We start from the raw sequence: 12,860 nt of genomic DNA on the forward strand, positions 1-12,860 counted from the left end.
TCATTTGATCGGATGTCGAAAAGAGTTTTCGGACACGAGTAAAAAACGAATTTCATACCTCGCCTGGAAACCGCGAGACGAATCTTTTAAGCCTAATTAATTCGTCATTAGTACATACGGATTACCGTAGCACTTAGTTTTTTTATTTCATTTAAGTGTATAAATATTCGATACGATAGTTTTAAAAAAAAAATTGAACCTAAACAGACCAACAGGGCCTAATTCTTGGATCCTTGACGGGATCCACTGTTCTCGCGTCCTTTCTTGGAGACCAGTGTGAAACTCGAGAAGATGTTAACCCAGGAAAAGTAGTAGCTCTGAAGCAAAATTTTCGAGTTGTAATTTGTAAGAGTATTTTGCAGAAAGAGATGGAAGTACAAAAGATTCGAGCATCAGCTATTAGAAGGAAAAAGAAGCCCCCCCCCCCCCCCCCCCCCCCCCCCCCGCGATTATGACTTGTTTTGACAACGGCCAGCTTTTAATTAGTCAGCATGTTTCCGTCTAGGCGGCATTTGGTATCTGAGACGAAATATATTTTGTTTATTTTACAGTCGAAATGCGCTCTTACGTAGGTAGAATCGGGTTCCCTTTGGAAAAGGCTTGGAGTTTTTTTCTAGAAGGGGCACGCTTTTTAGGACAACTGCAAAGAGCAAAAGCAGACGAGTTCTCAAGGGGATTTTATGTTTTCTAAAATATGTGCTTATATCATCGTAAGAATGTGATTCCGAAGAAAAATAGCGTTACATGAACAGTACAAAAGCCAACCTCTGTTCTACCCCCCTCTTGTAGGAGTACTAGACTGCAATGTGGCGATTTGATGCGCTCTCTCTTTATCTAATAGATGCCGTTGTTTTTTGAGAGAACACAGTATAACGTAGACACTCACTTCTAAAACGCATGCACGCAAACCCTACCCCTATCAGCATCTCCGAAGCTTGATCAGTGGGATGACGAACTTCTCCAAGTCTTGTTTGCGCATAATTAATTAATTATTTGGTAAATATATATATTAATATTATTTTAAAATAATTTTTATAGATATTTTTAATAAAATACGTACCGTTTAGTAGTCTGAAAAGCGTGTGTTTGGAAACAAAGTGAACAGAGGTTAAGAAAGCGTAGAAACGATCACACCCTTAGCGTGGGATAACCGGATAAGTGGTATACCTGTGCACCATACATATTCGTATAGGCCTATAGGGAAGGGGTTCCAAGTAGTAAAAAAGATGTAGCGATAACAACAGTTTAATATCCGATTAGGTATATGACGAGACTTAGTTTTCTATGTCTAAGTTTACTTAGTTGTACTCAGTTAGATATTTATATCAACTGTAACCATAACGGATGATACATAAGGGGAGGCAAGGGAGTCTCTCGAGTATGATGGGTTAACAAATTCACCATTGTACTTATTGCGGAGCCTTTTCTATTGTTTTAGACGATCAATCTATAGTCTAGTAGGAGTAAGGTATTATATTATCCTTGAGAGTGTGAACCTGGTTAATACCGTGTCTCCTGTGTACCATCGAACTTTCAGTCTCACGTGTTATCACCAAATAATATTGCTGATACAAAACGTCAATACTTAGATATAATAGCATAATTATCAAGTAATTAAATTCGTGATAGGTATTGTATTACGAGGAATTCCATGCGTTGTCGTTGACAAATAACCGGTTATAAATTGCCACCGACAAACATAGGTTCTACTACATAATTTCACTTTATAACTATTTGTCGTTTTTTGTCACCGCTGTTATGTTCATCTACAAACATGGGTTAAGTCTTCTAAAAAGATCATTGTGTCCCTACAATTGATCAAACATCATGTGGGCACTTCCATTCTTTTGCAATGACAGTTATAGTAAAATAGCAATATATTTACACCTTACCACCTGCCAAATATGTGCGTACGAAATTATATTTGCATATTGTGTAAATGCCCGAACTATCCTTAAAATTTCATAAACAATTGAATGACAAAATGTTTACATATGCAAATTTGGTAGATAGTGGGTGTAAACTTGTTTTTATTTTACTGGCAGTGCTAAAGAATGGAAGATCTTACGCAGGGTTTGATTAATTTTAGGGGCAAAATAGTCATTTTAGAAGACCTACTGGAGTTCACCTGACGATATTGGCAAACGGACAAACGGTTATACGATGATATTTTTTATATCTTGAATTCGTGGAAGATTTTTAGAATTGAGATTTGTTATTGGCAAAAACTATAATTTTCACTCTTCTAGTATATTGAAACATTTAGAATCATATTATAATGACTTGTGACATGAAGGTTTGACCACACACCCTTTCCGTGGAAGCTACAGGCTACTTTAAAACAGAGTAATTTTCTTTTCACATACCCTAATAGAACTCCTAAATCCAATGCATTCATACTTTTTCTATAGATTTTTTTTAAGTTCCTTCTTCAGTATAATTATTCCTTCGGACAATGACGTAATCTTCAAAACCTAAATTTAACTATGATGCTCTTATATTGTATTAAAACAATAAATAAATGTATAATTTTATTAAATATTTTTAAAACAAACTTATTAAATTATGTTTTCCTAGTGTTTTCAAACTAAATATTTAAAAGTTATTAATAGTCAAAGTTTTATAAATTTGTTACCAATCTTATCTAAAACGATAAGAATTATGAAATCGGAGGAGCGAGCAGCTAATTGAAGGCTTTCATATTAACGTAAAAATTGCAAGTGTTTTAATTTTTATAGACCCTCTAAATACCAGCGAACTTTCCAATTCTTTTTTTAAAAAAAGACTCGCATGAAGCAGACATTATTTGGAGCTTGGACTTCAACAATATCCAGTACTAACGTCACTTTCTCACCCTCCAACAACACGAATTCACAATGTGCAGCAAACCACAAGCAATTGCTACAGTAACATGTACGCCGCCTAGGCTAACCGATTCCAGTCCAACAACCCATTTTCCCTCCAAAATGTACTATTGACACAACACACCAACGTTAATTAATTATCGAATTAATTCCACATCAAAATATGAATTTGCGACACGAAGCTTGAAAAAACCTGGCAAATGTCCATTCTAGATTTCAAGATAAAAAAAAAGGGAACCCATGTTACCAATTGTTTTTCTTTAATCTGGGCCACCTAGTAAGTAATAAATAATATACGTGGAAGTTATTCCTTTTTACTTTTTCAGATTAACACACAGCTACTCCCGCTAAATCCACGATTTAGTTTATAATTTTCTAAGATGCCACGTTGAATTCCCCCATATTTTTGCCCTGAAAAGGCATTCATCAAAACTGGTTATGAAAGATGTTGTATTTGTCCACCTCGGCACAAATATTTCCCTCCATTTCAATATTTTATATTATTTTTTCCTCCCAGATGGAGTGGGTGTATGAGCAAGTTTTTTTAGTAGAATTTCTTGTTTCAAATCGATCCATTTACTAGTTAGTTCCCATTTACTTGACAATGATGATCTAACTTGTTATAACTTTGGCCACTAATCACTTTAAATTACTGCTACCTTCGTCTTAAAATTTAATCACATTTTATATCAATTTTTATCCTAAAATAAGTTTATTTTTAATAATTATTATATCATAGTTGATAAAAGTAAAGAATATATGCTTTGGAAGCAGATAAAGTGAAGTATAGTTATATTGAGATTTGATAAAGTGAAGAATATTGTAGTATTTTTGCTTTTATGTTGGATGTGTGAAAAATAAATATATTGTGACGAAAGGAGTACCTCACTCTGGTAAATATGTTCATACTCATCATCGAACATGTTTTTGACAATATAAGCGTATGCTGAATTATTACTTTCATATTGTAAATCCTTTTAGCTATAATTAGATTGATCTATTGATAAGTGTATATATATATATATATATTAAGTTCATTAGCATTTATATTAATCTAAATAAAAAGTCCTACATTATCAAACTGAGGGTAGTACCTAATAACAAACAATCATAAAAGTTTAAATACAAATATAAATATTGGTTGGTGATAACTTATATTATAAAAGAGTGGGTAGAAAAGTACGACGGTTTCACGTTTTTGTGTATATGTACTCTGTAGCTAGCCCCCTCCAGTTGAAACCTATTTTTATTAAATATTCCATCCATTCCTATAATACAACAAGGTATATTTTTTTTCATAGTATAAGGCGTCCATGCAAGTATGTGTTAAGACCCCTTTGATTCAAAGAAAATTTATATGGAAGCCCTTTAAATCAAATGAATGAACCCTACGAAATTCCTATGGAATATCTCTTTCCATACAAGTTTTAGAGAAAATTTAACGAGAGATATAACCTCATGGAAAAAAAACCCTTTTAAGTCTTTATCTCTTCTCAAATTTCTATGTTTTTCCTATGGTTCAATCAAATGGTCATTTCTACGTTTTTTGTGTTTTTAATTCTCTGTTTTATACTTAAATTTTTGTCAGAATACTATGTTTTTCCTATTCCTCCTTTTTTGCATTCCTGTGATTCAAAGGGGCCCTCACTAGCACAGTTTTTATCATCAAAACATTCAACCACATTACATGCATGCATACATGCACCTAGGTAATTTAAACGAGAAGGTAGTTATAACTCTTTCTTGGTTTTTGGGTTAGTGATGGTTGTGTCTTATATTAGAGAGAGTTCAATAGTATAGCCAACTGCTAGCTCCAATTAATCTATATTCATTCTAATAATCGATTTATACAATAGTTAGCTACAAACATTAATACATGATCACACTTGTTATACACACTGCGTCTTGGAGCTAGCTATAAATTAGCAGTCCATTACTCTTCTCTCTCATTCTCTTTTCTCTTTAAAATATATTTATAGCTGGCTTATAGTCTTCTATTGTACATGCTCTTAGAGAACAGAGGGAGTAAGTATCTATACTACTATAAATATCGCTAGCCACCACTACCAACTCATTATTTTTCTATCTGTACTCTATTTTTAAAAGAAAAAATAATGATGGATTATATATATATACACCGTTTCCACCAACTCTATTTATTATGAGAAGAAAAAACTACGATATTAATATTAATAGACCCATATGAATAATAAATATATATAACAATTAAAATATAACCCATAGAAAAATAATATTAACAACCTGTTATAACTTTTTTTAAATTAAATCCCGTTATAATACGCTAGTCCCCCTCCTCCTCCTCCTCCTCCTCCTCCTCGGATGCGCCTATTTAACCCCTCCCCATCTCCCACCCTCATTCCCATTCCATCCTAAAAACCCCAACCTCTCACCGTCTAGCTCCTACTCTTCTCCTTCCACTCCGGCTATCTCTTCTCTTGGCACTGCACTAGCCAAGAACGGAGCAGAGAAACGCTGTAGCTCCTGCCCGCTTGCTCTTCGCTAGCGGTTCTTGCAAAGAAGCAGAGCTAGCCAAGAGAACTGAGCTGAGGCGGCGGCCATGAAGTACGTACTGGTGACAGGAGGGGTGGTGAGCGGCCTCGGCAAGGGCGTGACGGCCAGCAGCATCGGCGTCGTCCTCAAGGCCTGCGGGCTCCGCGTCACCACCATCAAGATTGGTTAGCCATTGTTTCCCCCACTCCGTTTCATGGCCCGTCGTTCTCGGTGCGCTGATTTTTGGCATTTCCGGCGGCAAGAATGGCCGGCGCCGAGCTTAGAAACCAACAACGGCAGATTTTTCTCCCGCGGAAAGATTGGATTTTTATGCCCTCGCGGTTTGCACCCTTGTCTCAATTGAGATTTGGAACCCACGGAGTTCAGAAAGGAATACTTTGTTTTTGTCGTTACAGTTGTGTTATTTTTTTTGGGGGGGGGGGGGGGGGGGGGGGGAGAAGCAGCAGCATTCCCGAATACTTTGGGCGTTGTCTCCTGTGTAATGGCCGCGTGGCAACTGCTAGAGTGAACGCGCTAGGTTGCTAGTGGGCGTATACAACGTAATCTTAATTAAGCTGAAATTTATCAAAAAAATTAAGATGAAATTTGTCCGAAAAGTTATGCTTAAATAAAATGGGCTCAAATTTGTCGAGCCGTCAAAAGAGCAGTTTTGTGCGGTGTTTAAGCTTTCAAGCTTTCTTGTTCTTGCAGCATGGTTGTTATACAAAACATAAGTGCATTTGGATCATTGGATAACATGTAGTCGTTTGTTTATTACCAGCATACTACGCCTTATTTTATTTTTTTTTGTTTTGCCCCTGCTGCCTTTTGCTACTCTGTTCGTTATACATGTGTTCTTCAGTGACTTGGAGCTTTTTTTTTCTTCCCTGCTTGTTTTGAGCTAGAGACGAATTAATTTTCAGCCGCTTGTACTTAATGTTTATCTATTTTTGTTCTGTGCATGTGAGCTGACAGTCTTGAGTTGGTGTTTTTTTTTCCTGCTCATCCGCGTCAAGTTTAAACTTTGCATTTTCTCTGATTATTTGGTGACTCGCGCAATTTTTCTTTGGTGTTTACATCCACCTTTCCTCTCATTAAAAGTAGCCATTTACGCTTTTTTTTTCTTTTAGATTTTGGTTACTCGTTATTGTCTTGATGAAGTGGATATCTGATCTTAAGTTGGTGTCACAATCTTGGTTCCTTCAAAGAGACGAAATCCTAAGTTGTTGAAAACAAGTTTGTCATGTCATCCATTTCTCCTGTAACATCTTTGAAGGAAGATTTCGCTTCTTTCATTTAATGGGAATGCAAAGCATACTTTTGAGAAAACAATGGCGGAGCCATCAATTTCTCCCATACAGTATTGCAACTTCTGTTTCCTGAAAGTCATCCCTTGCACTCAATTTCTTACTTATTATCATTTCTGACAACTCATCTGCAGACCCATACCTCAACACTGATGCTGGAACCATGTCTCCATTCGAACATGGTGAGGTGTTCGTTTTGGACGATGGTGGTGAGGTAACTACAAGCCGCCCAACGTCTCCCATTTTGTGCCCCGTTTACCAGAATATCCCATACTGTTGATGGATGACCATTGACAGTTTTCTGACCATAATTTTCTTGTTACACTGTTCACATTCTTTTATGGATGTGATCTCTTTGGATAATTGGACTTTCTTTCCTCTTCTTTCTTGAAGGTGGACTTGGACCTTGGAAACTACGAGCGTTTTCTAGACATCAAACTGACCCGTGACAACAACATAACCACAGGAAAAATATATCAGGTAATTGAATCTGATTGCCCTTGTCCATGTGCACTTGACAGTTCTAATGAACTTGTGTTATCAAGTCAAAGGTTTGGCTTGTATTTCCTTTTCTTAAGAAACAGATGAAAAGGTTTTTCTTTTTTATACTAAAAAAATGACAATAAGAAACCAGCATGGTTCATGGATACCTGCCAGTTATATTGAGCGTCAGATTGACTGAACGCATATGGAGCCCACAAATCTTTATTGAGTCACTTTATGTTTCATCGTAAGATCCACTGCAGTACAAATGCATGTGCAGAATCATCTGGGCCTCAGTCTGTCACTGTTGTCGGAAGCTGCTGATAAGATTCAACCTGTCACATGGTGCTTAACTGTACAGCCGATAAATAATCTTTCGTCTACTGGTTACCTGAATTTTGTACAGGATGCAAATTAGCCATGTCCAAACTACTATTGAAACCCATCCTAGTTGTAGTTAGCCATGTTGTTACCGTGTAAGTTATCGTGAAATGTAATGCAGCTCTTGATACTGCTTTATATGATTAACATCAACTCTAGCCGCTAATTTTGTCCTCTGGAAGTTAATGATATTTTTCTTTTTAATGCACAAACCAGTCAGTCATTAACAAAGAAAGGAGAGGAGACTACTTGGGGAAAACCATTCAGGTCTGTAATCACTATATGGTGGGAAGCTTTAGTGTGATGGGTATTACTGTTTAGTACTCAATTTAGATATATTTTCCTTTTCAGGTTGTGCCACATATTACGGATGAAATACAAGATTGGATTGAACGTGTAGCAGTGAATCCAGTCGATGGTAAACAAGGACCTCCTGATGTTTGTGTCATAGAACTTGGCGGCACCATAGGTGAATAAAACAGTTCCATCTATCTCTGAAATCACAAAATCTTTCTAACATTCTAATAGTTTTTGTTCAAAAGAAAAACATTGTAGTATAGTTCATTTTTGCTCAATTGTTCCCAAATTTGTGTAAGTACGCTGGTGGAGGGGACACATTCTTTTCGTTGTATAATCACAGTGGCATTCTTGATGCAGGAGATATTGAATCAATGCCCTTTATTGAAGCATTAGGTCAATTTTCATACCGTGTTGGTAAGAAAACAACAGATCTTTCTTACATGTTTTTTATGATATCGGTTTAGTTTCAGTTGACATTTTCCTACATCATTCTGTGTTGTAGGACCTGGAAACTTCTGTCTGGTCCATGTCAGTCTTGTTCCGGTTTTAAATGTAGTCGGTGAACAGGTAAGTTCTGCTCATCTGAAACAAAGAGACATATCAACATATGTTAGGTTATAATATTTGCAGTTCATTGGCTTCATGTCATGTTTTTATTATACTAAAGAAACATGTGCTTCCTGTTTCCTGTTGAGGATGGTTGTTGCGAGATTTTTAGTTTAGAATGTCCCTTTTCCCTCTGTTTTCTTGGTTGATCTACATCAGGTTTGCTTGTAGATGGTTGTTTTCTCTGAACGCTAGTTCCCTAAATAACATACGTAGCTCTGAAAGTAAAAATTTGCCTGAATTATAAAGTCTTAGTTCTTACCTACCCTACAGTTCATTTCACAGAGTTGCATTTTTTTCTTAAAAAAAAAGAGGTATAACAGTTATTTGAATTTGCTGCAATGTGTTATTTTCTTGCAAATGATGAATTTTTTTCTCGTGTAGAAAACTAAACCTACCCAGCATAGTGTTCGTGGGCTAAGAGGCCTTGGATTGGCACCCGATATTTTAGCATGTCGCAGTACTGAGGTACATCATCTAGTCATTTTTTCAGTGGTTATACTTTCTATGTCCAAAAAAGGATTCAGTGGTTTGTTTCCTTTGTCCCTAAAGCTGTTGTATTGATCATATCTCAATGCTTTTTACAGCCACTGGAAGAAAACGTGAAAGCAAAGCTCTCACAATTTTGCCACGTTCCAGTAAGTATAACTCTTGCGGTTTTAAGGTTTCTTTTGGGTTTTATGTCTTAACTTCACGCTGACAATGCAACTTATGTTGCAGATCTCAAGTATTATTAATCTCCATGACGTTACAAATATTTGGCACATCCCCTTGTTGCTAAGGGTAAAATACGCTTCTATGTTGCAATGCATATATTTTGCATGTTAGATATTTAATAATCTGAAATTGAGTCTTGTAGGACCAAAAGGCCCATGAAGCTATTCTGAAAGTTCTAGACCTTCAATTGTATGTATTTTCCATGGTTATGTAAATAAGTTCATTCATCAGTTCATTGTCTCAAAATGGAATTATGATGGCTTCAATTTGTTTCCTTCATTCATGTATGTAGTGTCAGCAAAGTACCACGAGAACCTAAGTTGGCTGAATGGACCGAAAGAGCCAGCAAGTTTGACAAATTGAACAATACGGTATATATATCTATTGCCTTTGTTCTTGTTGTTCACATTTAAGTAGAGTTTTTTCCACGTAACTTTTTTTCAAGTTTTTTATTGAAAGCTGATCACTACTTTGCAATGAACTTTCCAGGTTAAGATTGCAATGGTTGGAAAATATACTGGGTTGTCGGATTCCTACCTGTCTGTTCTAAAGGTCAAGTTACTAATACATGCACTTGTATTTGCATCCAAGATCATAATGGTTCTTATATTTGAATTTTCTAGTTGTTAACTTGATAGACATGACTCAGGACTTGATTACAAATTAATAAACATGCTAAGCTAAAAGCATTTTAAGTTTTAAATTGTATTCATTCTTCGACTCTTTAGTTGTGATGTGAACCTACAACTTCTTTGTAGGCATGCGCAGGTGTAGCTAATCATACATGCATGTCTTAAATGCTAAGATGTATTTTAAGTTGCAAACATATGATAATATTGACTGTTCTTGTTCACTGATTTATCTTAATGGCCCTTATTTCAGGCACTTTTGCATGCATCCGTTGCTATGGGAAGAAAGCTTGTTGTGGAGTGGGTTCCTTCCTGTGATCTTGAAGATGCTGCAGCCAAAGAGGTTAGTGCAGTACAGATTTCACGGTGATTATGTTTTCCCCAATGTAGTTTCTACTGATATCCTGGAGTTGTTTTGTTTTTGTAGACCCCTGAAGCCCATAAAAAGGCATGGAAACTACTCAAGGTTAACACATTTTACATACCTGAATGGTCCCATGAATTATTGAAAAGTTATGTTCAGCCATTTCAAGAAAATTTACATTTCAGGGTGCAGAGGGTGTACTTGTCCCTGGAGGCTTTGGAGATAGAGGAGTTCAGGGGAAAATTCTTGCTGCAAAATATGCACGAGAAAACAATGTTCCTTACCTTGGCATTTGCTTGGGTATGCAAATTGCAGTGATTGACTTTGCCCGTTCTATCATGAAATTACCGGCTGCAAATAGCACAGAGTTTGACCCAAATACAACTTCACCCTGCGTCATTTTTATGCCGGAGGTAGATTACATGAGCTGTCCAGTTTCAGTACTTATTATCTGTTAAGCATCAACATTGATCCATATAATTCGGATAAATTAAACAGGGTTCCAAAACCCATATGGGGGCAACGATGCGGCTTGGATCAAGGAGAACATATTTCCAGGTCACTACATGCAAATCCGCAAAGTTGTAAGACAATAATCCTGGACTTTTTTCGCTTGTGTTTTGTATATTATGCATTTGATGTTCATTCCCATCTATGGATATAATGGGATGCATTATCTTAGGTATGGTAATACTAGATTCGTGGACGAAAGACATCGGCACAGATACGAGGTTAACCAAATAAATTTCGTTGTTTATTGTTCATTCCATGTCCCATTCTTCATTATATAACGGTGAGGAGATCATTGTTTTTCAGGTAAATCCTGAAATGGTACCAGAGTTTGAGAAGGCCGGGCTTTCATTTGTTGGCAAGGATGAGAGCGGAAAACGCATGGAGGTAGAATTGGGAAACAGTTGCTTCAATCTTCACAGAGAATCTATGCAAAAAAAAAAAACACATACACACATTCTATATTAGTTAAAATATGATACTCTATGCAGATTATTGAACTACCCAGCCATAAATTTTTCATCGGCGCACAATTCCATCCTGAATTCAAGTCAAGACCAGGGAAGCCATCTCCACTTTTCTTAGGTAATGCAGTTTTACTCGAGCAAAAATATGATGATGCTTCTGCTTTCGTCTACTGTGTATGACATTGATTGCCATGCGGATAAATGTTGATGGATGATTGATTTGTTTATAGGAGATAATTATACATTATAAACCTAACAAACAGATTAAAATAACTGATCTAAGCAATGCGAGTACAACGTTTTTGGAGAAGTTGTACTTTTGGAAGCGTGGCGTGGATAATCTACAACTAATCTTGGCCCAATAATCCAAAAGGAACAGGGCCTTAACCTCTACTATGAAGCAGGCTGCTTGTGTAGTGATGTATCAAATATGGACAAGAAACACTGCTTTCAATTTTACATTTCAAATTCACTGTGGTTTTTCATTTCGGTTCTCCACGATTAACTTCATTCTGTATATGAATGGTCCAGGCAAGCTCTTCTTTTGAACTAACATGGCATTGGTATCTCTTGTAACAGGATTAATAGCAGCAGCATCTGGACAACTGGAGACTTTGCTCCAACCTGATTCCATCATTGTCACTCCAAATCCTAAGCCCAGATTAATAGTTCCAAAAAAGCCACTGTACAATGCGCATGCCAAAAAAACACTGGACAGCTTGGTTAACGGATACTTCGCAAATGGCAACGTAATCCACACCTGATTGGCAATTGCACAAATCCTCAGCGAGGTCTTGTTTGAGATTTGTTTCTACGGCTTTGCTTGAACCCTAATCTTTTCTATTTTTCTTCTGTTTCGTTTTTTTTTTCTGTTTTGGCTTGTATTTATCTCTGCTCAACTGAGAAGGCTAAAGAGTAGCAAGCTCCAGCGACGCACAGTTCCGATGTTTTAAGAGGAACGTCCTCCCATCATGTTGAAGCAAAGTTTAGCTATAGGGCGGTGTAGTGTGCTGTTTCTTTCCTGCTGAGGCCTCAAATTAAGGCTGGAAATGTATTGGTAGCTTTAGTAGAGCCTGGCATCTCAACTATTTGTACATTGGGAAAGAACCTATCTAAGTACTGAATATGCAAATGCTTGGCGAGATTGGTTAGATGAGAAAATGAAAATCAACTTCATTGAAAAGCTGGTTATCTCACTGTTTCTTTAACAGTACATGATCCGAGACATGAATAAGCTAGTAATATTTTAAATAGAACGGTTCCACTAGGGCTCCTGCCCTGTTGCATGGTTTCTCAGTGTTATGTGATGTTTTTCTTATACTGAAATCTGCATGCTATGGTAATGTAGTGATATGTTGGTGAGATTGGTTGAGGTGTGAGGTAGTTTTAGGTAAAGATGTTAAGTAAGAGTAATGGTTTTCCCATTGTTTAAAATTTAAACATTTGTCTAGTTGATCAGAAATATTAGCGAAGCTCTGACAGTTTATTCTCAACACCAATTTCACCAAATTTACAGCCAGGCTCTACCCTACTTAACGCAAAAACTGATTTTTTTCCTTGAAAACGTAAGAGCCATGCGTTTCATTACATTAAGGAGGAGAGAGAAAATGTACAAAAGAACAGTTCATAAGGACCACTCAAAAGAAAAAAAAGAGAGAGAGAGAGATAGAGAGAAGAGAAAACCAAAAAAAAAGGCATTGCCGAAACTATGCACAACCTGC

General features: G+C 36.6%; 1 protein-coding gene across 1 annotated transcript; it reads left to right on the top strand.

Annotated features, from left to right (window-relative positions):
- Positions 1–5,259: 5,259 nt before the first annotated feature.
- On the top strand, positions 5,260–12,322 carry LOC102710918 (CTP synthase-like). Its single transcript, XM_006644388.3, has 21 exons — positions 5,260–5,560; positions 6,817–6,896; positions 7,076–7,162; positions 7,763–7,813; positions 7,898–8,015; positions 8,204–8,260; positions 8,349–8,413; positions 8,837–8,920; positions 9,040–9,090; positions 9,173–9,235; positions 9,312–9,358; positions 9,462–9,540; positions 9,659–9,721; positions 10,052–10,141; positions 10,226–10,264; positions 10,348–10,575; positions 10,661–10,746; positions 10,845–10,893; positions 10,979–11,059; positions 11,164–11,257; positions 11,719–12,322. Exons 1-21 carry the CDS (start codon positions 5,443–5,445, stop codon positions 11,901–11,903), a joined length of 1,815 nt encoding a protein of 604 aa, XP_006644451.1. The 5' UTR covers positions 5,260–5,442; the 3' UTR covers positions 11,904–12,322.
- The last annotated feature ends 538 nt before the right edge of the window (positions 12,323–12,860 follow it).

This window comes from Oryza brachyantha, chromosome 1 (assembly GCF_000231095.2).
Source record: "Oryza brachyantha chromosome 1, ObraRS2, whole genome shotgun sequence".
NCBI classification, from domain to species: Eukaryota; Viridiplantae; Streptophyta; class Magnoliopsida; order Poales; family Poaceae; genus Oryza; species Oryza brachyantha.